Source organism: Crocodylus siamensis, chromosome 10 (genome assembly GCF_052110815.1).
Source record: "Crocodylus siamensis isolate JL-2025a chromosome 10, ASM5211081v1, whole genome shotgun sequence".
Taxonomy (NCBI): Eukaryota; Metazoa; Chordata; order Crocodylia; family Crocodylidae; genus Crocodylus; species Crocodylus siamensis.
The window spans coordinates 59,519,798-59,545,694 of record NC_143404.1 but is presented as its reverse complement, the minus strand read 5'-3'; the positions used below and the strand labels follow the sequence as shown (position 1 = coordinate 59,545,694).

General features: G+C 41.0%; 1 protein-coding gene across 6 annotated transcripts in view; it reads right to left on the bottom strand.

Moving 5' to 3' along the window:
- The window catches only part of STAU1 (staufen double-stranded RNA binding protein 1), a 42,886-nt gene extending 18,132 nt beyond the window's left edge, over positions 1-24,754 (bottom strand). For 4 of the 6 annotated variants that reach the window (XM_090064300.1, XM_090064302.1, XM_090064303.1 and 1 more), the window contains exons 1-7: positions 24,581-24,753; positions 17,928-17,994; positions 9,379-9,655; positions 7,870-7,994; positions 5,596-5,752; positions 4,468-4,606; positions 3,541-3,706 (exon numbers count right to left, since the gene is read on the bottom strand). In XM_090064300.1, the coding sequence (XP_089920426.1) occupies positions 3,541-3,706; positions 4,468-4,606; positions 5,596-5,752; positions 7,870-7,994; positions 9,379-9,571 (780 nt within the window). In that variant the 5' untranslated portion in view covers positions 9,572-9,655; positions 17,928-17,994; positions 24,581-24,753. Of the gene's footprint in view, positions 1-3,540; positions 3,707-4,467; positions 4,607-5,595; positions 5,753-7,869; positions 7,995-9,378; positions 9,656-17,927; positions 17,995-24,580 lie in introns of all 6 variants that reach the window. The other 2 variants (XM_090064305.1, XM_090064301.1) reach the window with 2 other exon arrangements.
- Between the last annotated feature and the right edge of the window lie 1,143 nt (positions 24,755-25,897).

The window sequence follows — 25,897 nt, the reverse complement described above, 5'->3', positions numbered from 1 at the left end:
GTCAACAGCATAATGCCAACTAACAGAATAAAAGATGTTTCAGCTTGCATGTACTCACAACTTCTGAAACAGAATATTTTACAAAAACAAAGCTAGTAATTAAAAAAAAAAAAAAAGCAAACCACCATTTCAGCAACATAAAAATACCCCATTAACATTTTTATAAAAAGAGTAGGAGCCTATAAAAAGTAACACAAGGAAACAAAAAATATCCAGGTTGATACACACTAAAGAATAGTAAAATTGTTTAAATCTTCCTTTTCCTAACAAGGAAATTATTAGCCTGGCAAGAAGGTGAAGGTAAAGCACTATATTAACTCCAAATGCATTCTTGTCCACTTCAATTAGAGCTACTACATTTAATGGTCCTGTCATTCAGTACAGTTGTACAAAGGACTAGGTGATATTTTAGAGAGACTCTTTCCCTTTCCGGAAAACTGAACATACAGCTCCAAACAGCTCTTTATTTTCAGGTGAAAAGCTATAGATTGTCCAGACAGGTGCTTCCAGAACTGGTGCACTACAAACAGGAAGACAAACACTGAATCATCTAAAGCAGGGGTTCTCAATCCGGTTGCCAGTCTGCAGCACGGTCGGACCCAGAATTGGCCGTGGACCGGCAAACCGTGGCCCCCCAGAGCCAGCCAGAGAGGTTGTGGCTCCTTCTGCAGAGCCTGTGGCAACCTAGGGTATGGTCCACCCCTCCAGCCAGGGCTGGGGGGTATCCTTACCCGTCTTCCGGCTGGTCGACTGTGACTGCTGAGCCACAGTTTGCCGGGCTGCGGCATAAAAACTTTGGGCACCCCTGATCTAAATGTTACAACATGCTATCATGGACAGTCTTAGGATCAGTCTTCTTTGCAATACTTAAGTTTGAGTCAGCATACTCGAAGTTACTCCACCTGATGGCCTACTTCGAGCGAAAGCACCCATACAAAATAGCTGATGACTTGGTCTGCAACTGGCAGTGCCACTGCTTTAATAGCTAATGACTTATGATAACTTGGAGCTGCAACCCCTGCAACACTCAAACTTTAAACCCCTCTGATGGTCCAGAAGGCTCAAGTTTAAAGAACCACGTAACTGTAAGTACAGATCTCTGTGGGTGGATGATAGCCAGGTTAAAGGCAGCATGCAAATTAACACAGGGCATGTCTACACAGGAGTTTTAATGTGTGTTAGCTTATTTTAATGCGCATTAAAGCATCACTAAAAACATGCTATTTAGTTAATGCACATTAAAATAAGCTAATGCACATTAACTGTCACTTAAAAACAGTGGGCACTTTTACACATGTTCCAGGGGTCTGGGGAGGCAGAGGGAGACAGATGCTATAGTTACAGCGGCTCCAAGAGCTGCTTTAATTAAAGCACTGGAGCACCTCGTGAAAAATCGGCCTCCCTGTGCTTCAAAATGGCATTAAACGAGCTTTAGTTCAAGCACCCCCATTCTGAAGCACAGGGACACCGATACACGAGATGCTGATCCTGACTGCAGCGCAGTAATTATAGCATGTGGGAGCAGCCTCGCAGCACCTCTACAGGAGTAGAGCCCTATGCTCTTTAGTTAATGCACATTTTAGTACCTCACAATGGTGTTACTCAATTCAATGCACATTAAACTGAAGCACATTAATGCATGTGTAGACATGCCCACAGCAGTGTGAACAAATCTGTGAACACATTCCAAAATCCTCTTTAGTGCAGGGGCTCAGCTACCTTTTATAAGCTACAGGCCACAACTCTGCTGTGGTCCAATGCAGGCTGGGTGGCTTTGGCAGCACATTAGCAGCAGAAAGCTTTTCCCCACACCTGTGAGGTATGCCCATACCACTGACATCTCCCAACCCCATGGCTTCCTAGCTACAGCTTCCAGCGCTGGGACCACATATCTGCAAACTGCATCCATGCTGCTGCTGCTGCTTCTCTCCACTTTCCTTCAACCACCCCCACTGCCTAGGGGCACAGCTTGGCTCTAGCACAGCTCCTCACTGCCCACTCAGCAGCTAAGAAGGAGGGTCTGAGGAAGCAGCAGTATCTGGCCACTTGGTGCTGACACACTGCTGAAAACACCTGGTCTGCATTAGACCAGACAGAAAAAAAAGCAGTAGTGTAGGTGTGGGTGGAATCTGCCCGCCTCTGGCACGGGCACAAGCAAAGACATCCAACTCTGTGGGCCAGATCCCATGGATCCACTGGCCAGCTGTATGTTGCCAGACCCTGCATTAGAGCTTCCTAAAGATGCAGTATGCACAAGCGTTGGCTAGGAATAATGCCAAAATTAGATGATGTACAGTTCAATTTTTACCACGGTTTTAGGTCATGGATGAACACCTGTGCTGTCAGTTCAGTGCGGCACCTGTGTGCACTGTGAGCAGAGAATCTAGCCTCCTCAGGTAACTCAGGTCCCCGTGGTAGGTCAATGGATTTGGACGTCTCAGGGTGGTTCTTGCATTAGCCAATGTTTCCTTAAACAACTGGAATATTTTCTTTTAATGATAAGTTTATTTTTGGGCCTGTCAATCATGATAACCAGCCATAAAAGTGCTATATATTTGGACAAAATAAATGTTCAAATATTACTCTTTGGAGCTGCTATGTTGGTACCTGAGCATCATTGCTGCACATGAACCATACACACCTGTCAAAAAGCCATGGATTTAAAACTTACAGGAGAAATTCTGACTACATGGAAGGTATTAAACTCCTACAGCTTTTAAAGGGGCCATGGCTTTTACCTAGTTTATATACTTAGAGATGACGACTTTTTATACACAATTTTAAAAAATATTTAGAAACGATCTATCCAGTAAAGCAAAAATTTGCGGGAAAATTAAAAAAAAAGAATAAAATCTATGCTTTGTTATCCATAGACTTGACAACTGCAAGTTAATCCATGATGGCCCTTCAATGCCTTGCCCCCAGGGCAACCAAAATATCGCTGCTAAAATGCCTCTTGTATTCATGTCACAAAGTATATTTTCACCTTCTAAACAGGGTGCAAGGATTTTTTCCTCATTTTTTCAGCCCAGCATACATCTGCTTTTTGATTTATTTTTATTTACTAAAATGCACTGGAGGTCTAAATATAGTCATAAAACTTTTAACATTAGAAAAATGGAATAAATACATGCACATACAGTGCATGGAAAAACATGCACATACAGTGGTGTTATGTGCAAGTAGTAAAAAACCATGAAGGCTATAAATTCAAACATTGAACAGCTAGGAAATGGAAGAATTAAGGATGCTTATGCAACCTTATTTAGGCAGCGGTAGCAATACAACAGGAATTATGATAGCCAAAGCAATGAAAATAACTTATTTGGAAAAAATCCTCCTTTCATGAAAGACATCTAAAAAATGAAACTATTTCCACTGGACATTAAGCAAGTCCACACCAACTCACACACTGAAGTCTTCCAATCTGAAGTACATTCACCTTTTAATTTAGAAAAAAAAAAAATACTTAAATAATTTTTATCTGACATGCCACAGCATCTCAATTCACACTTAAGGTACTTGAACTTTAATTCCTACCTCTGGTTTTTCAGGCAGGGGCTCATTCTGCAAAACTTTCAGTGCTTTAGCAGCTGCATCATGCTTAGCAGCCTGTCTTGTTCTTCCTTTCCCATGAAATTGCTGTCCTCCAATAGAGAGCTCAACTTGATAAAGTAAGGGTCCGACAGGAAATGGGTAAAAGTACCTAAAAACAGAGAGGTCACTTTGCCCATCTGCAAATTGCTTGTAAGCTACAGAGTAAACATTTAGGAACATAAATTATATATCCACAAGTTTCATGTGACAGTAACCAATGCTCAACATGACACTCTTAAGTATTAAAGCCATTTTAAATACATTAAAGCTTAAAGTCCAAATGATTTGGTAGACTTTTAGTATCAATACAACAGGACAAGGAAAAACAAATATATTTCTGTGAAGTAAGACACCCTAATATGGTTTTTATAAGCCTTACCAAGCTCAAAAGAATGAACTTCTACACTCAATGAAATATTCCATATCAATGTCATGACTTGCACCCAAGTCAACTACAGAAAAAAGTCCTAAGTTGTTGGATTTATTTTCCTTCTCACTTAAACCATAGTAAAAGAGGAAATAATTTTGTTTACTTACTAAAATGGACTGTTTATGAAGTGCTCTTAAATGAATAAAATTCACTACTTAGTCAATTTCCCCTTTTCAAATTTTGTTTTCTCCCTCACCCAGAGGAAAGAAAAATGGAGAGACTATGATTGGAAATGCCTGAATTGTTGGGGATTCTTGGTAAAGTGACAGTTCCATAAACCACTAACATAAGAAACTGCCTAAAGTTCAAGCTGAACCTCCTATATAGCCCGGTTTACTTTTAGACCATTATTCAGAAGGCTGCATGGGCACTGCATGCACACAAGGAGAAAAGAAGTTCAAAGAGTCCAGAATCACAAACAGAAAAGCAATGGTACATACCGCGGTGGATAAGCACCACCTCTTATATTATAGTTGTAGGTGGATCTCATCCCTGTATAAGGATCAATAGGTTTGTACATAGGTTTCTTTCCCAGCTTCATGCAAAGTGCATTGAGCTCCACTGTGGGGGTTACACTATCTAAAGAAAGAGAAATAGAAGATAGTTGTCCAAATATCACAGCAGAGTAAAGCTAGGTGAAAGCCAATACTGCTTCAAAAGGAGAGCAAATTGGGACTGGATACTTGGCACAGGCATTATGACAATAATGAGTAGTGAAGTTTTGAATACGAATACAGACGGAAGTAGTGAAAACAAGACGAGTAATTTTTGCTGGAAATCATCTGAACTTGTTAGGTGCTGGCAAATTGTTACGTTACAGTGTTTCTACAATACCACTGATTAACTGTTATGAGAACATACAGAAGAGGCAGGCTCTCTCTCACATGTAACCTACCTTCTTCTATATAAACAAGCAGCTGTACCATATATTTCTTTTACAACACATGATTAGTACAAGTTTTGGTTTCGCACCATAAACAGCCCCCACTTAATCAAATTTAGCATCTGGGCTCTACTAATGACAATATATTCTCTACACACCTTACTACAGAATCCATGCATAAGACCTGAAGTTCTCATAAAAACCTCTCAAAAGCATATTAATTTGTTTCGTTTCTACAGATGCTCTTAAAACAAAGCACATCATAGAGCCTCAGGCTATCAAAACTGCCATACAAATTTACCTACCCATGAAAATAAAAAAAACTCTATTACTATTAGAAGCATCTAACCAGGCCAAGCAAACCTTGATAAGATGTCTCAAAAGAAAGCACAAAATCCAAAAGCATCACTAAAAAATAACCCAATACCTCTGAACTTCCCATGTGCCTATATGCACATCTAGTCTCTGCTCACTAGTAAAATGTTTCCATTTGATATAGGACACAATTTCATTTTAATTGGAAAAACTAAACCGCAAGTTGTAACATGGTTGGTGATTGCACAGAACAACATTTCAAGTTCACCAAGTTAAACACAACCTTAAGCAATGTCAATATATATATACACACCAAGTTCAGAGGTGAGCAGCCTATAAATATTTTTAAATAGCCCGTCCTCATATATACCTGGGTTTTTTCCTTCGCTACGAGATGGACGAGCTGTAGGTTTAGGAAATTTTGTCCCTTCCAATGCTTTGGCAGCCGCCGCATGTTGAGCTTTTTTAATACTAGTTCCTTCAGCTTCCCAGTGCTGGTCCCCAAGAGTCAGCTGCACTGTAAACACCTGCACAGGAGAAATGCAAGCTCTTTATGAAGACCCACACCATAATTTCACCTCAGTTGTTAGGACCTTTTGCTTAAATATGTCTCACCCTCTAGTTTGAGAAGTTACTGTTTAGTAGCTGCAAATTAAAGAAGGTCATTGTCCACAATACAACTTCAAAATATACTGGCCACCATGTTCCAAACATAGTAGTTGCCTGCACCCTTTCCTAGTTACTGAGTACAAGGATCAATAAAAACCTTTATGCTGTTTTAACGGTCCAAACTACTCACTCAACAGCCTCCACAACATGTACTTAAGTTGATAGGCATGGGAATTTATGATGCAATATTGAGGTTTTTAATTCCCGTACATTTATCCTGAATAACCTTTTTTGAAATGTAACTACTCATTTAGCAGTCTATTTTTACTTTGCATCGATTAGTCACTTTTTGTTTTACACTTTAATTTTACACTATTTTTTCCCAAATGCTGCAACAAAGATATTTAAGCCACTCTCAGGAATAACACCTTTTGCCATAGGTATAATGTTTTATTTCCCGCCCCCCCAAGTCATTATGATGCAGTTATTTTACACAAGTTTAACTAGTAAGTACTTTTGAGTACTTCACTGTAAGCACAAAGATATCTATTATCGTAAGTTCTCTCAAGTAAATCAGATGCATAGCAAACCATGTTCTTCTTGACAATAGTTGAAGCTTCATTTTGATCAGAATACCAACAAAATGATCACTTGCCCTGAACACTATTCCCTAGTATTCATGATTTTTAAAATGCTTTGCATGTGGAGCCTTTAGCTGAAGACGTAGGAGAGTAATGGAACTGGGCTTATTGCTGAACAGTTTGAAAAATCGTTGATTTTGTTCTATCCCAAGCACATTCTCCTAGCATAGACACAATACAACTTAAAGGGAAACTAATGTTAAATGTATACAAAAAAAAATAAAAAATGATTTATCTTGTGGGGTGGTAATTCCAGAGTCACACAGTGAAAAGCTGATAAGAAAATGCCTTGTTATTTTTTTCCCCCCACACCAAGTGTCAGGAATGGGTTCTGTATATTTGCTAGTCTTACACATTAGCTATTGGAATGCTAACAGCAGGCATTTAGAGAAACAAAATATTTACTACAGCCTGTCAAAATGTTAGTAATCTACAATGTCAGGGACATGCAAAGTCTATGTAGGGCAATGGTGGTAAATCACCAGCAAGTCCATAAGGATCTGAAGACATTTATATTGACCTAACTTGTCTGTTTTCGAGAGTGGCCTACAAAGCTCTTCTACTCTGTGCTGGCAGTTTAGTGAAATAGACTAAAATCACACTCTCCAACCAACAAGCCTGATTCTACCGAGTTTCACCGTGTCCTCAGCTACAAGACAGCAGTTAGCAAAGGAAAGTTTACAGGTATTTTATACATATGGGAAGAAATTGTTTAAACTTCTAAAACAGTAAGTAGTTAACTGAATAACCCAAGAGAGATTTTCACATCAGAGCTCACATTTGCACTCCTTGCTTCCACCCCCAAAAGACCATTAGCATTCTGACTCAGAACTATTTTGCCAAAAGGGGGGGGGGGGGAGTCAGTCAGATCTCAACCATTTCCACTGCCTCTCTAAGGGTGCAATCAGTATATATTTTTGGAGAAGGAAAAGTATTTTCACTCTCTTCCTACTCAGATGTTGGTTTTCCTCAATCATGTTCAGACAGGAAGAGCATAGACAATTTCAGCACAAAAGGCAATGAAGTTAAAGGTGGGCATTATATTAGGAACCAATTGCTAATACTGTTAAATACCGTAGTTAGGCCATACAGTGTAATGCAAGTCTCAAAAAATTACATCTCCTGTGAGAACATAAATAAGCCATTTACTAAAAGTTAGTTATCAAGGGACAAGTTTTAATCCAAATGGGTAACTTACCTTCCTCAACTTCAGGATACCCACTGTATGAATTGCGTATTGAAAAGTGCATTGTATTTAAGTATCTTTCATGTCTCATTAAGTTACCTGTACCTCCACTACAGCAAGTTATGCTGCACAAGAGCTACATATTTTGTGTTTCCAGTCACAAAAGTTCTTTACGACTCATTGTTTAGGCATTTATATTAATAATTACCTTAGAATGAGCTGGACCTTGCTCACTCAAAAGCTTATACTCGGGCTGAATCTTGTTGAAACGGGCTAACTCATTCACAAGACACATTGGGGTTTTCTCTTTGGGGTTTGCCATGTTAGAAGGAGCTGGAAAAATAAGACAGAAACATAAATGACCAGGTGGGCATTAAGTTCTCAAAAATTCAAATGTCAGATTTGTTGCACCTTTGCAAGAAGGGCTGATAAGAGCATGCAAACTTCCAGTTTTGGGACAGGGATCCCCAGCTATTTCTCAAATGTGTGAAGATCAGGCAGATTTAGAGGTTCCCCAAGTAGAGTTATGTAAAGCATTATTAAAAAAAATTTAACAACATCTAATAAAAATCTAACAACATACATCACAAAACTGACAATAACTACAGATGCTTGTTTTCAAAGGACATCTACCCCAGCACCTAGAGACCTGGTTTGACATTTAAGAGGTTATGGTCTCAACTTTGATCAATGTAATATACTCTGCCTACCAAGTTTTCTTAGCAGGTACTGTGATAATTTGCTTTTAAACATTTTTAAAGTGCTAGGTCTTGTTTCTTGGCTTTTCTTTCCTCACCCCACTTCAGAATTTTTTGTTTAAATCTCATTACACCCCCACCTCCCATTATCTGTTTTGCATTTTTCTAGAAAAATATGACTTTATACATTTTGATCATACTACTGTTTATTATGCAACATCTTCATTGCATTGTTTATTATGAACATGGTCAAATATACATGAAGATGGCAGACAGCACTACTTGTGGAAGAGTGGTATTACTCTGGTTTGGGGAAAAAACAGCTAACATAACAAGGGCTCCTCCTTTCATACACACTCCAATCCCTGTGCTGTCAAATATAAATGAAAAATTGCCAGTTGGTTTAAAATACTGTACTTAAAACTGTTGTAACATCACATAAACCTTGTAAAGTGTTGTCAAATCTTCAATGTCATCTTGTTTTGAATACAGTACAGATAGCATTTTTCTCAAAAACTTTAAACAAGTTTGAACACTGGCTTAAACAGGGATAAAACAAGGCAAGCCAACATAGTTGGTGCAGGGTTTGTTGTTTTTTCAGGGGGTGGGGAGGGAAGGAGATTGTTGGGGTTTTTTGTATTGTTTTGGTTTTCAAACAGCGTGTGAAACAGAGTTCCTCAATGCCACAGAATCACGGGAGGTTAAAATTCAAAGGGACCTCAGGAGATCATCTAGCCTAAGCCCCTGCTCAAAGCAGGACCATCCCCGACGAGATCACTCCAGCCAGGGCTTTGGTCGAGCCAGGCCTTTAAAACCTCCAAGGACAGAGTTTCCACCACCTCTCTAGGTAAGCAGTGCTTCTTCACCCTCCTAATGAGACTGTTTTTTTCTTAATATTCAATCTAAACTTCCCTTGTTGCAATTTGAGACTATTGCTCCTTATTAAATAAAACGACCAGAAACCAACCATATCAGATCATAAAACAAAGCTAAAAATCGACATACGTTCATATTCTTACCTGCAGCTGCACTGGTGGATGTAACAGATGCAGAGGGTAAAGCAGAATTTTGAATAGGTCTACCTGCATTTTCAGAGGGCAGGGAACTAGTGGTAGAAGGAATACTCAAAGGCTGAGAGAGAGACTGGTTCTTATTCAAGATTTGGCTCCCCGAGAGGGCAGCAGATGGATTCTGAATTTGAATTTGAGACATGTTCAATTCTAACCAATGCGAATTACTGCAGGTGAACAGCTTCGAATGCAGATTAGTTCAGTGCGATGGAGCCTAATGGTTGACCTAAAAGTTGTAAGGAAGACAGACAGAAAGACAATTATACCAAATACTTAACAGTCAATAATTCAGGAACACGAATGAACTATTACGTATAAAGCATCCATTGCATTGCATTTATTTTGCTAGTATAAGGAGTCTTAAAATGTCCATTGTGTACAGTAAGCCACTTCTATCGCTAAAATCTTAACAAGATACTTCAAATTCCACATGGCCTAGAATTTAAGCTTCATGCTGGCTGTTTACACAACAGAAATGAACTACAGAAGCTTAATTTATGCTTGCTCATTTAGGATTAACTACCCATCTGTTTTCTACATCAGCAGTGAATCCACTTACAAAACAAATCCAGTTACCTACCCTGACAGGCACTGCTGGAATACTTAACACAGAAGTTTCAAGGATTTGAATTTCATTTTTACTGCCATTTAGCATTAAAGTCTCTAATTCCAACAGGTCACACCACCGTTTACAAAACTACTGCTCAGAGAAAACATGCTCCAGAACAGTCCAAAGTGGTTTCATTTTTTCTATGTAAGTTGCAATGAGCAAAGTCAAAATTTCAAAGCCCTCCAGATCTCCACAGTGTATGTTAGGTTTATCTCCAAAAGCAGAAATTGCTAAATTTAATAAGGATTGCACATGTTTATGGAAAGACCATAAAATGAATGGTTTAAAACAAGGGTGGGCAAAATGCGGCCCGGGGGCCAGATGTGCCCTGCCAAGCCATTCTATCCAGACCGCGGGGACCCTAAAAAATTTAGAAAATTAATATTGATCTGCCCCGGCTGCCTATCATGTGGCCCTCGGTGGCTTGCCAGAACTCAGTAAGCAGCTCTCTGCCCAAAATAACTGCCTGTCCCTGGAACCGAAAGGAAATGCTTAAGTAACTGGAACAAGAAAGAAGGCAGGCAGAAGTGCATATAAACTTTGTAACAAATTATATTAATTTTGGAGATTCTCTCTAATTGAATTAGAAGGTCCCTCATTCTCAGTTCAAATGTCAGGGCAGAACTGCTCAGCTTTGTGGCCCTCTAGCCAAATGCTGCAATGCCTCTTAAACAACTGTCTATTTTAATTGGAAGTAACCAAGTGACAAACATGAACAATTCAATGCGAAGTATTGTATGATGAGCTTTTCTCTACTACTAGGTTCAAGATAGTGTTGCAGTCATACATAACAGGATTCTATCTTCATTTCCAGACAGTCCAGCCTAAATATACGCTGGCGTACTGAAATCATACCTGCCAAAGCCAAGCTGCCAATAACCATTTATCATCCACCCATCCATTTACTGATTCAAAATCATTTTTTACTGCCAAGTTAAATATTTATTACACATGTTCATCCCAAATACAGATTTCTATAAGGCTAGCTGGCAGAGGTTTATGCTATCATAACTTTATGATGAAAAATAAAAGTGAAATCACTGCTCCAGAAGCCACCCGGCTGTTATTACAAGCACCACAGCAGTACAACTGTTCCGCAGGCTTTGAATTCTGAACCTGTGAATGAGCTTCCCGATATAAAGGGGGCGGGGGGAGGGCAAAGTGATCTTTTTTTCCCCTTTAACTAGTACTGAGGAAGACCTGTAGCAGGAAATTGTATTCAAAAATATCCAGACATAAGGCTATTTGCATTAGTGCTTTTGAAAAAAGGGATTGAGGAAAAAGAGGCTGCAGAAGGCAAATGTAACGTTGCAAAATAACTCAAAACTTTCCTGTTTCATTACACCGACACATCCAGAAAGTCATACAATATCTGTATCTGAAGGAATTTCAGGTAAATGGATCTCTGTTGGGGGGGTTCTAATCTACTAAACTCACTGATTTTGATCCTTCTCTTCATATTTGTAAACTTTTTGATGCATCTCCATTAAGTCCCCTTTAAATACTCTTAATTCTGGTTCCATGCTCTCACCCAAGGCAGTCATTGTTTCTTGAGATCTACAACTGATTATGAATGAATTAAGTTTAGATAACTGGGCTACCATCTTATTTAAGAATAAGAATTTTAATAACTCCCCTACAGTAAAAATTACTTTGTAAAGAAGAAAAGAATTCTTCTAATGATTCAGTTTTAAGATTTTGGTTCGTTCCCATGCACTTGTTACACATCCTAATCACACAGACAATATTCTTATTTGGCTCATGACTATAGTTAAACATTTTTATCATCTAAATTACAGAGAAAGAAGGCCCTTCCTCTAGAAATGGGAGCTATTCATCCTCACCTGACTGAACTGATTTTATCGTTTTTCATATCTGTTTGAAAAGGAACTGCACAGGGATTATAGCGCAACCGTTACTGGAAATACCTCTACTCCCTCTAACAGGCATTCTCTACCTGTCTTTGGAGACTTTGTACAAGGCTGTTTGTGTTCAACAGTTTGGGTGTTTTCACTCTGCTTTACAGTAGCTCACAATATGACATAATGAAGGAGGTGAAGGTTTCCCTTTTCATTGTGTCAAATATAAAAATATTAGCAAATATAACAAGGACTTTTACACACTGTACAAGTAGCACGTGTTTAAACCCTGGATCAATAATGCGCATACTGTCTTAATTATATTCTGAACATTTCCAGCATGATAATTCAGCCCCACAGCTCAAAATACCTAAAATGCAGTGACTGATTCATTTTAAGTGCTTTACAATATGCAACAGAAAAAATAAATGTATCAAAGAAAACTAGTTTATTCCTGCATGCAGATTAGTTTGAAGTGTCACAGAACATCTACAGTTGCTTATCAAAATTTACAGAAGTTTCACATTTCTTACCCTCTTGTCTAGCGAGTCAGCTTTTCATGAAAATATTTTGTTAAAAAAGAAAAAAAAAAAAACCCAGAAGACTTGGAGGCCACGATAGAGTGAATTTAGAAGGTGGCTCCAGAGTAAAGGTATTTAACTCTTACATCTAATTAAAAACAATGTGGCACCAGAAGTGCTGAATAGTCTTGGATATAGTGAAAAAAATTATTGGCCGAGCAAAGAGCATAAGATCTTACAGCTCAAAGAGTAACAAATCATACAGCACTAAATTGACTCCTCCCCATGCCAATCAGTCCATCTCAACCAAGGCCATGTCACTTTAAGCAAAATAATTTATAGGTGTTTTTTAATCCACATTTTTAAGAGAAAACAAAAATAATAAACAAACCCTAATAGCTTGTGGATCAGACTCAGGATTGTTCAGACCACCGTAGAAAGCAACTTTACAGTGGATGACCCTTTACAGAAAACGCTACTCATGTCCTTCATGTTTGAAGCAATGCACTCTTTTTCAGTCAGTCACTGCCTCTATACTGCAGTTAAGAGGGAAGAGGAAATCTGATAGCTGGTATCTCTCACGTGTCTTAATTTGCACTTTAAAACAAGCTAGAACATGAACAAGAAAAAATACACTTCCTATAAGAAATTCCACTAGAAACTCCAGTTAGAAGTAGATGTTATGATCCATTTGTATACACCTATATAAAGATATATCTATCTATATATAGGTGTACTATGTATATAAGTGGATCATAACATGTACTTCTAACTGGAGTCTCCAAATGGTCCTCAAGCATAAGGCAGAATCTTTTAGCAGGTATTTAGCCATCTTTAAAATGTAAGCAAGCACTTCTGGTTCCTATACTGCAAATTTACCGCGTGGTTTCAGATTAGCCGTCTGAAATGCTGGTGGTTCCAAAGGCTTTCTGGCTTTCATTATCCTAGTAACAAGTATTGTTAGTGTATAAATTGTAACGAAGTGCAATATTTAATCTAATTAGGAAATCACCAAAGGAATCCCCCTGTTTTATCAAGAGCATACTTCCATGATTACTCTCATTGTACTCTACTTTGTCCATTTTGTTCACTGAAGGATGAAGAGTGTTTGAATTATTAAGCCTATTTCTAAAGCTGCATGACGCCTATTAAAGCTTTCACAAATTTTCAAGTCAGCACTTAGATTTACTAACAAGCATACTTTTTAATCTGTATAACTTTACCTACCTAAATTTCATTAAAGTTAAAACTAATCTACTCTCAGAGAAGATAAGTAGTTCTTCAAAAAAAAGCTTAACTTCACACCATAACCTGCAGGACAACACATACTAAAGGCTAAATATCTAAATTCCATTTTAGTGGCTATCATGGTCTTTATTTAAACTGACCATAAAACTATATTCTGGATAATTTTAACTATACAAGAGGCAAGTTCATATTAACTTATTAAAATGACTGCACCTCTTAAACCCCCAACATGTAGAAACATAGCACAAAACACACCTTTGCAGACTGCAAATCTTCTCAGAAAAGTTGCAGTCGGCTTTCACTTACACCAAAAGATTAAAATTTACTGTTATTTTTGTAACAGGTGTTAGAACAGGTCAGCAATATAGACATTCTGCATATCTATATATGCAACTCATTTTGGTGAATGCTTATGGACAGCAATAAAATTTTAAATGGTGTAAGGCTTGTTTTATTAGAAATTAGAGGGGAAAGGAAATCAACTTACAAGTGAACAATTTACACTTCGGTCAAAAGCCAGGATCTCAGAGTTGGCCGTTTTGCAGAAATGCAAGATAACATTTTTAGGTTTCTCATTAAAAGCAAACTTCCCACCATGCTTTCAGTGTCACCCAGACATCTCCTTATTCTTGACAAATTTTTTTAAGGTGATTTGCTACAGGACTCCGGGGAAAACAGTCACATGAACCCACTCCTTTCCAAATAATTTAGAATATTTTAAATCACTTCCTTTCCTTTCCCATGTCCTTGTGATAAGGTATTTAGCAGAATCTGCAGATTCACTGGCATCTGATAGGGCTGCACTACAAATGCTTTTGCTGTGGCCTTGAACTTGCAACCCCTGGGCTGTCAACCGTGCACCTTAGCGCCCATGCTACTCCTTTTAAATCACTGTCCTGCCAAGGGTGCTGTATCTCCTCGAATAGACGGAGGCAAGAGGAAGGCTGCAGAATTGTGCGCGCGCCGATTCCAATAGATCTTCCTGTACCTCTCTAGCACGGGGTCTACTTTTCAGTCTGTGACAATCACTCGCAGCAACACCCTCCCAAGGACACCAGCGTATACCATAGAGAATAAGCCTATGTTTTCTTTAGATGTCAACCATGAGGGCTCTTTATATTTTGATTTAGCATACAGCATTTGTAATAAATGCTTCAAAATCTCCTTACATTACTTACTGACTTCTTCCCCTTTTGCCCACAAGGCATGGCACTCTGATCAGACCAAATTCATAGCTCTTCCAAAACTGCCCTAGCATTTTATTTTGCATGGGAGCAAGTCTCTGAGCAGGATATTATTAGCTCACTGTCTATATTTACTGTGGAAAACTAGATGATAGAGCTCCACATGTATGCACAGTTGAAACTGTTCTACGCAGATCAGTCTCCATCAGGAGTTATAGCCTGAAAAGGCTTCCTTTCAAACACCTCTAGTTGGAATAATGCTCAAGACAGACAATTCAGCCATTATCTACAAATTCTGTGGAGACTCCAGCTCACATCCAAGTGCTTGAAACAATAAGGTGTTAGACACGGATCCAACTGTGAATAGACTTCAGCTGTTCACATTCCACAAACAGACCAAAAAAAACAAAACAAAAACTGCACACGTATTCATAGGCCATAACTCATTTCTTCGAAGCCTAAGGAGTTATAGGCAAGGCCCTGGACACACTGTCATGTTCAGTAAGCAGTCTAGTAAGGTTTTAGGCAACAGCTAGTAAAAAAGTTTGCTTCTCTGTTCAGAACAATTTTTCCCCCCACCCTGCCCAGCTTAATTCAAGGAACTGGAAACAGCTCAGCCTTCATTCTGCCCTCTGGAACAATGAAATGAGATTTCCAGCTGCATAAGAAACCAACTAACAATCGTTAAACAAAACAGAACTGTTCAGCACACTTCTCTGCCTCAGTTTCCACATCTGAAAAGTGAAGATAATTTCACATGCCCTTCCCATGTAAATGGCTTTGAATCTACAAGAGCAAGATGGCCAGCCCGAAAAATTAACAAAGCAAGACCATCCAAAAGCTTCTTTCCATCATTGGCTACAAAAAAACATCACCTTTGTCCCCAAATAAACCATTTTTTCCTGGGACAAAGTTCAGTGGTTCAGAAATCCATGCCCAATGTCCCAGGATAAATCTGGAAGATTTACTCTTTTGAGGATAATAGGTACCAACAGCTTATCCTGGGACATCATAAATGGCATTTGAATGGTTATTCTAGGAGTGCAATGGCACAAGAGCAACAGTGCACTAAGCCCCGATTAAAATGGCAATGCGTGTACGCACCAATGCCAGGATATTTCTGTACCCAGGCAAATGAAGACACAATGTGCCCATGGACAAATGTACTGTTTGTTCCTAGTCTCAGTGGCAGAAACATCTACCAAGAAGGGAGAATTTAAAGAATCTACAAAGGTAAATTTTTATTTGCATTCCCCTTTCCACAAACCAAGAGAAATCTGTTGCAAATGAAACTTTTTCCAGTGAATGTATCCTTTTACCTGGGCCTCTATCAATGAATCAAATGTTTGTACAAAGATATTTGTTTGTGCCTTGCTACATTTTTGTCACCATGTTTGGCCCTTACCCTCACCTCAAGCTAGGCCCATTTATATTAAAATCTAAAGCTAACTTGCAGGAAGCACGCACGCAACTAATACAAAACTGTTTTAAAACAAATAGTTATATTCAATGCCATAAGAATCTAAAAATTCATCCTTACTGCAAAGGATGAATGGATGACAGATTTTGTATGCTGGGGTAGCCTTGTTGGTTCCATTTTTAATGTTTCCAATTATTCTATTTGCCCAAATCCAGAATGACTCTGAATTTAAGATGACCCCACAATAATTAGATTCCACACTAAATGGATAAATTAGTTATAATTTTCCATGTACAGAATCTAATTATGGGAGAGTTGTCTTCAATGCACCCCCCCCCCACACACACACACAGCTGTAGCGGGGGGCATATGGTGGGAGAAGGGTCAAGCAGCTTGACCGTTGCTCTGGCACACCTTGCCCTGTGCTGCCTGTTCCCCTCACACTGCCTCTGCTCCCCTGCAACCCCTTCACATTGCCACCTTTCCCCCCCCACCCCCAATGCAGCCTCTGCCTCTCCCTCGCCCTTACCTTGGCTCCATCAAGCTCTGGCCCTGCTCCACTCTGGGGTATGAAGCATGTTTACTCGAGCCCTAGCCTGACTGGCCGAGTAACATAACAGCTGCAGTCCAAGCTTAGGGGCCCAGCAAGAGCTGCCACGGGCCAGGCTGAGGCTCCCTCTGTGGCCGAGGTTGGAGTGGGCCAGAGCTGAGCAAGGGTAGACAGGGGAAGCGGCAGAGTGGCCTGCGGGCCGGAGGCAAAGCAGTAGCTGTCGCTCTGGCCCTGATCCCCCAGCCCACTACTTCGTATCTGAATCTACGACTAGGGGCTCTCCCTACTCCTTGACCATTACTTGCAGGGGGAACCTCTTTGTAGATTCTAGTAAATACAGTACTTGTTTCTGATAATTTTGGACTGCTAACAGTACAGTTTAAAGTGTGGACCACAGGAATGGCCTACAAAGAACTTTCACATAAAATATAGAGTCTGTAAAGCCTACTTTCAGTCATGTTTGACCACCTCCAACAACAGGGGCATTCTGCTAGTGAAATTTAGCCACCTAAATATCTTAAATGAATGTAACTGATCTGCACATGTGCTCATTAAGTTCTGGTGACTGGCGCTCCCCTTAAAGCAACTGCTTAACTAGAGGCTGTATTTTAGCACTTATTAAAACAGGGAAAGGGGATGTGGTTAACACGGCAGCATCGACCAGTTCTTGGACCTGAAGCCAGTGACAGACCTGCCTAAAATGGGGTAGGATGTATGAAGTTAAGTTTCCCTCCTTCAAGTCTTCCCAATTTTCCTAGAATATTCCTTGAAAAGCTAGTTACCACATTACACGCAGACAAACAGGAAATTAATCACAGTTGAGTGTAGGACCCAACTTCACTCACCCAAAAATTACCCAATCTTCCCCTCAAGAAAACACTGTGGGCAAAAGTTTTTTGAAATAAGAAATTCCGCTAAATTTCTTCAGTGTCAGAATTACCAGAGATGTTGCAAATAAAAACGGTGGGGGGGTTAGACAAAACATCTCTTTCCACTGCATAACAATGTTATCAGTTCAAAGCCTGCTTAATTTACACAAAGAAAAGGCAATATACTAACAGAGATAAAAGTTACTGAATCCTATATTTAAAGTAAGCTTCCTGTACCTTTAGGTGATCCAGGAACAGTGAAGTTTTGGTTTTAGCTGAGTAGGGTATTTATGTTGGAGAATGCCTAAAAGAAAAACGCAGCATTAGCAATTTGCTTTCTGAAGCTACCAAAGTATCTTAAGTTTTATCATGAACTTCTCATTGCAAAAAAGCATTATCGGGAGCAACGGAGAAACTTCTGATGAGAGCTAGGCTAAAATATTCCACAGTATAGCTGTGAAACAATTCCTTAGGAATTGTGTAACTGCAATCTTCTGAAAACCACGCATTTTAAGCTTCTTTCCATCATCTGCTTTGTAAGATCCATTCAATATATGCATTGTAAAACAAGCCCAGATGCTGTCATATTCAAAGGGACCTTAGAGAATAGGGAGCCTAATTCCTGTAAAGCTTCTACTCTCAGACAAGAATATGTATTACACCCTCACTGAGAAAGTTAGCAAGCAAGTATAATTTTTAACCAAGAACTTCAACTTGATTGGGCAGTTGTCCACACATTACTTTTTTCTTCCAACCCCAAGTGACTTCCTAAATCTGGGGGCAGGGGTTCAGATTGTGGACTCCACCAATCCCACTTTTCACTTTGCTTTAGTTTAAGGGATGCTTAATAACAAGTGCTTCTTGTGATTGACAATCACAAGAATTAATGCCAGAGTACTAAGAACAGATAAGAAACAGAACAGAATCACCATCCAAACCAGTAGCAATATAATGCAGTAAAGCAAAGAAACGTCCAACAGTTTTTAAACACCAAGCATCTCTCCAGACATTAAAATAAGAAAGGTGCGTACAAAGCTGCCAGCTTTAGAGAATGACTCTAAGAGTATACTGCAGGATTTTTATGAAAGCTGCTTCAGTACCATGATCAAGTTCCTTAATATTTCTGAACAAGTCCTTGTGAGATGCAGGACATCGTGCAGTAGGAGAAAAGGGACAAAAATGGAGCCCACGTGTAAACTGCTTTTGAGGAAGCCTATACTTGCTTTTGCAAGTTACTTGACACCTATAAGCAAACTCTTGCCACATTGTTACCTCCATTAACCTTTGACAACAGTTTCAGTATTCAAACTGGGTTATGACTTCTCATTCAGAGAGGTGGTAAGAAATAACCTAAACAGCTTTTAACAAATAAATGCTTTCTATATGAATGAAATCTAACATCTAGTTTTCATTTAGACAAATTTCACACAATCTGTTGTATTCTGACTGCAGATATTACACAAAGATCATCCAGTGTTGCCAGTTCTTGAGACTTTTTTCCTGGCTCTGGTGCTATCTACTATTTTATCAGCAAATGATAGTCTTTTGGCTAAAGAATAGGTCTAGTAAATCAGGAAGATCTGGGTTCTATTACTGGTTCCACTGCAAGCTATTTCTGCAAATTCTGCCAAGTCTTTTTGCTCATTTCTGCCTCAGTATCCCATATATATTCACACATATGCATATGTATGCACATACATATTATGGATATAGTTAAAGTTCAACCCAACACACAAGTGGTGCTTAATATTTCAAGCGAATATTCAGATACTGGAGTGACATCTACAAATAAAGCACTGAAACTAAAGGCCAAGTTTCCTCCATTTAAAAAATCCCAGGACCTGTGTTTGGCAAAGATATACTGATCCTTAATACATAGTCACAGATCCACTGAAGAATTTCTGGCCCTGACGTGCAACAGGACAGGCTCCTTAATTATGTTATATATTACCATTTTACACATGCTATCAAGAAGTTGGATACATGGAAGCTGTGTGATTTTTGGATAAAATAAGTTTATTACTAAGACTGGATAATTCATAGGATACTGCACCTTAAATGCAGTCCCCTTGGTACTATGACACTCTCTTGACACATCAGTTCTAGATACATTAAGTCCCAGACTAGTGTTACAGTTTCCAATGCAAAAATTGTGGTAGAGCCAAAGCTTAAGATGCTCTCCCTCTCCCCCCCCCCCCCCCCGGATAGTCTAGCAAAGAAAGAAGCACACACTTTGTCAATAGCACAGCCTCCAAAACAGGTTGCTAAACAATTTTAATACTGTCGGTAGCACAATATTTTTAAATGCTTGAACTTCTCCTTTTAGACTCCTTCCTCATTCATAAAGTGACCTCCCCATGGGCATTGATAAGGCAATTCAAGAATGCTCACCACGTACTGGTATATTTTTTAAAACAGTCACTGGCCAAATAAATCAACTGACAAACGACAATCTGCACAATGAAAACTGTACAAGACATGTTGAAATTCCTATTATTTAGGTACCTTTTAGAGGAACCAAAACTAATTTATTCAACACTTATGAGATTTTATAGAAAGAATTATAAATATCAGAAAAAACACCTTTCTACATAAAATACAGCATCTTAACATTACAATTTCATTATATAAAAATATTTTACAAATACATTGCCTAAAGACATTTTTAAAAACTAAAAGCAATCTTCAAATGATAAGCTGTTATATTATCAACATCTGTCACTTGTACACTTTAAATCCTGCGTGTCCAATCAGAAGGCTGAGGAATCATTTCCAAAGCAAGTTTGAGATAAGACATCTAATTAAATCATATACCTTTTTCCATCTGATAAAACCAAAAAAAGATTCTTAGAAAACCTGATGAAGTTCTACAAACGTATTCTGTTTTCTTAAATCTTGCCTTTAAAAGACTGCCAGAAAAATCAACGATGTGTTGATAATACAATTCTAAGTCCCCAGTTCGAGCTTAAAGAATGTGATTCCCTTGACCACATTAGTTATAAAAATGAGATAATAATTTAAAAGGACATGCATTTACGAGAATGTTAGTTCAAGCTGGCATGTTTCTAGGAACCAATGTCTGAATGGGTGTGACCTTTCTTTGAAAAGGTTACCAAATTTCATCTAGAAACACTAAGTAAGGGAGTAAAAAATAGTAACTAATTAATGAGGCATAGTAAGGCAGCCTATTTTGTGTCACTATGCTTAAGTCTGAATTATTGGAAGTACAAGTTACACGGGGACAAACTACTTTCTTCCCATTAGCAACAAACTCTTGACTGGGGTATACAGAAGAAAACAGGAGTGCTTAGACCACAGTTTGTTAATTCAGTAAGCAGAACGGAACATAAGAGATTTATTCAAACCGATTTACCTTCGGTATTTATTGGGACAACATTTCCAGACCGAGTGCCACACATTCCCTCCTGTATTTAACCTCACCATGCTCCTGTAAGGAGTGCTACCATCCCCATTTTGCAAGCACAGATCCGAGCGAGATCCACAAAAGGATGCTGGCAAATGGACTAAGTCTAGAAAAACCACCACAAAACCACTACCCAGGGGTGTGAAAAGCAATAGGTGTCTAAGTTTCACTAATAAAGTTCTCTAAGCACCTAGACAATTATTCAGGCTTCATCTGGATCCACAACCAAGCTGCCCCTGTATCTTAGTTCCCAGAAGGGTCTCAGTGTGCCTACTGAATTGTGGTGAACTCAGTATTCTCAGTCTGTATTAAGCGTGGCTCAACACAGCAGCCACGGCCACTTTCATTCAATGACTATGATACATGATTAGTCCTAGGAGCACGGATCAGAACCCAGGACTCCCATCTCCTGGCTGATACCTGGGGCAGAGCCATGCTTATTCTTGATCTCTCTGCTGCACAGAACTGAGCTTCAACAGAAAGGGTAAGAAGTATCCCCATCACAGCCTAGCAGTTAAGATGCTCTCCTTGAAGTGATTTAAATCCATGTCTTGTACTTCCAAGGGTGAGAAGGGCACTAAACCCAGGTTTCCCACTCCCTGGCCAAAGGCTGTAAGCATCAGACTATTATATAAAGAGGTCCTATCACCAGGTCTCTTATAAGAAGTGTCAGCCATGCTTCCAGCCTCAAAGTGGGATGACTTGCATGTCAAAACCCTTCCCAGGAGTTATATATGTGAACCTCAATCTCACCTGCATACTGAATTAAGAGCTACTGGGTTCAAGAAAAAAGTGGGATTGCAGATACACCTGCCTCTTTAGCAACTTCTACTGGTTAGCTTGAGGTGTCTTCATGCTGGCTGTTGTGAATCGTACCTGACTGCCTCACATCCCCCAATATAAACTTAGGAACCTAACTTACAGCTGCGGCCTCCATTGTTATGGCCGAGCACCGAAAAGTTACTGATGATATACGAGCATCACCATCAGGCCCAAGTGCCTTTGTGGAGCTAGCATTAAGTGACCTGCATGACATCCTACAAGATGTCTAAGGCACAGCAGGGACTTCTGCAGTTTTACAGGACCTGAAACCCAGCTACAATACTGTAAGCTCCTGCAAAACAAAGGGTGTGGGAATTCATGCCAAAATGCCGTTTCTGAATCTATTTGGGGCTTCCATCTCTCATTAACTGAATATCTTAATGGCATGAAAAAAACATTCAATGCTTATCAATGCATAAAGAAATCATATTTGAGTCTGTCAGGGACAATATATCAAACATACACAAGATGCAGCAGTACGCTACGTTTGGGAATTTATCCAATGACCATTTGTCATTATTGCCCATTTCTAACTTGATTGCTGGTGACTACCTATTATTTTCTCCAATGTATTTCTTACAAACCAGAGCTAATATGAAACTCCCCCCATTGTCTCCTAAAAAGCATCCTGACTGCAAAAGAGGATCCTACAATTCTACCCTTTGCTCTGCCTCCAACTTGCTGTATCCCTTACTTCAGGTCCACTTGTGGACTCTTTCACCCCAGTCAATCATCCCAGCATGTTGTCCGCTCAAAAGTTTTCCCTTTCCCACTGCTATTTGGAAAACACACGAGCCTTGTAACTTTCTAGCTGCAGTGAATTTGACAAGTATCCAGGTCCCCTTTCTTCAGGCTGAGGAACATCAGGCAGTTAAGCAGAAAAAGAAGATACAGATTAGAAACATGGTTTTAACAGACATTTAAATAATATAAGGACTAATAGTTATGCTTGTTGCCCTTCATTCCTGAGCCTCCCAAATGTTTATGGAAATATGGAATTGTTCTTCCAAAATTAAATAATGATTTTTGCAGAGAGAGCTCATTTCCCAATATATCCAATAAACCACCACAGTACAAATCCGCGCTGACATTAGTATCTAGTTTAACTTCTATAATGTTAAAGCAGAATAATCACATATTTGCTACAGACCAAAATGAGTTACAAAAAAGCAAAAACATTTCAGTGGAACAAGGTTTCATCCTTAGACAAACTTTTAAAAAAGAAACAGGTGTCTCTGACAAGACCTCGATTAGTCAAGGAACATCTCTAAGCTAGTATTTATGAGAGAGGCTCAAAATATAGGTAGCTGATAACTGACATGATGCTTTATGAATGCAGATAAGAAGTGAACTCTGCAGGGCACATTCTGAATAAGACAAAACCACAGAACAACCCATGAAAGAAGGTGCAAAGGATTAATGATAAAAAAAGGCAGCTGACAAAAATTCTAAGTAGCTTTTAAGAAGGCATCTGAAGAAGAGAGACCTGGCGGATGAGGATATCAGGTGTTGGAAGCACGCAATACAAGTACGAAACCCAATAAAGACAACACAATTAAGGCCAAGGACTGAGATAAACACTTAAAAGGCTACAGTAAAACTCTGGTAGTTGACATCATGATGTATTTTAAATGAAATATAGTTTACTTTGCTAAACCACACTACAGTTTGATAATACACTCAAGGCTAACAATTTCAATTAACATAGAAATAAATCATATGTCTTCTCTCCCGGCCTCATCCACCACAATAATCAACATAAATACTAACACTGACACATCTAAAGGAAAGTTGTCAAGGCAACTACCGAAAGTGCAGTTAAGGGCCAAACGAACTCTTTTTTTAGAATCATTTGTTCAAGACAGACAAACCATTGTCACGGCTGCTCGATTTACCAGCGAAAATGGGGCTTTACAAACCGAGATCTCTGAAGGCTGGAATTTTTGTTCCTCCGTAAGATCAGCAACGTCCCACACAGTTGTTCGACTGCGCCCCGACCCCACGGTGACTGTACGGCCGCGGTGCAGATACCGGTCAGTCTGACAGTAGCTCAGCTTTGAGGGATAATTACTGAGGTAAAGACACCCAAGCCAGCGCGACGCACGTCCAGAAAGCCTCCTGACAGGGGGGCGGCTGTTGTAACACTCCTACCACCCTTGTGAAACCCCACGCACAGATGGGGGGGGGGGAGGGGAGGAAGCAGAGGAGAAAGTAGAAAACCATGGGGCAGGGGAGGGGGCCGTGCAGTCCCTCCGCACCCAAGGGCCCCAGGGCGAACGGCGCATCCAACGCACATGCATCAACCCGGCTCGGCAGCCACCGAAGCCGGTGTCTCTCCACGAAGGCCCCTCGGAAACACACGGGGAGCAGAGGCCCCTGGGCCAGGCAGAGCCCCTCCGCCCAGGCCCGAGGCTCGGCGGGGAGAGGAGCGCCGAGCGCTCGGCGGGACCTGTTGCTCCCCGGCCTCCCGACGCGTTGGGCGGCGAGGAGCCGAGGGCCCCCGGGGACCGCAGGAGGAGCCCGGGGCCGGCGCGCCCCCCGCCCCCGGGCGAGTCCCGCCGACAACGCGCGGCCCCGCCCGCCCGCCGGGCCCGGGGCAGCCGCCGCCGCAGCCCCGCTAGGCCCGGAGCCGCCCCCCGCTCACCTGCGACCTGGGCTGCGGCTCCCGACCGGCGGCGCTGCGGGCGGGCGGGCGGGCGGCTCAGTCCATGGGCCGGGGCCGGGGCCAGGGCCGGGGCCGGGGGGCGGCTCGCGGTGCGGAGGGAGGCGGCGGGCACAGGGCAAACACTAAAGAGAATGAGCGGGGCCAGCTCCGGCCGGGGAGGAAGTGACGGCACAGCGCCAGGGGGCACCGGGCAGCCAACCGGAACAGCCGCCGCGGCCCGCCGCCCCACCCCTTGGGCCGGGCGCAACCAATCGCGCGGCGGACCGGCTCCGGGCCCCGCCCCCCTCGCAGGACTACAAGTCCCGGCGTGCCCGCGGAGCCTGCATGCCTCTGTTCCACTGCGGGGGCGGGACTACGCCTCCCGGCATGCACCGCAGCCTGCTGGAAGGGCCACGTGCAGCCGCGAGGCTTTGAAGCCGTCCACCAGCGGCCGGGCTGTGGCTTTCGGGCGCCTGCGTGGCGCGGGGCTGCTCCCGCCCGCTGCAATTCCGTGTGTGCGGCGACTTCCACCGCTGCGAAGCGATGACTCGAGCCTCCAGCAGCCTCTTGTATCACCACCCGTCGTGGCAGCAGGGGCGCGTGAACTAGCGCTCGCTCGAAACCGTTTTCAAACACGGGGATGCTCATACACGAGACGCGGCGGTGCTGTCATTAAAGCTCCCCACATTCCTCGTGCAGGTGTAAATATCTTCTCTTGCAGATGGAGATAAAGATGCTTGTGCGCACTTCTTCCTGTATAAAGTTTTCCCAACAAAGAGCTCCTCGGCTGTAGGGAGCACTGCTTGCTCTAAAGCTTCAGAGCAAGAGCTGTACATGGTCAAGAGTTAAGATCAAGTTAGACAAATAGTATAGCTGGGATCAAGTTAGAGCAATTTTGCTGCTAAGAAGTCAGACCACACCAGGGCAAAATGTATTCTTTTGACACAGCGGATTCATGTTTGAAAACTAGGTTCATCTTGTGAATCATGTTTGCACGCCTAATTGTGCTAATGCTGTGGCAGTCTGCAGCACTCGCTTCTCAAAGGATCTCAAGGGGCCCTACCTTGGGGGGTGGGGGGGACAAAATCACTGTTCTAACACTACTGTAATTATGCTTTTGGGAATGAAAATGCTCCTGTAGTAAAGTGATAGGTGATACTACTGTACTTACTGCAAAACCTACATTAAAAGTTTATCATCATCATCATCACTGAAATGAAGGGCTGGAAAGGACCTTAAAAGATCATCAAGTCCAACCCCTCTGCTCTGGGCAGGAATACTGCTGAGATCAAATGATCCCAGCAAGGTATCTGCCCA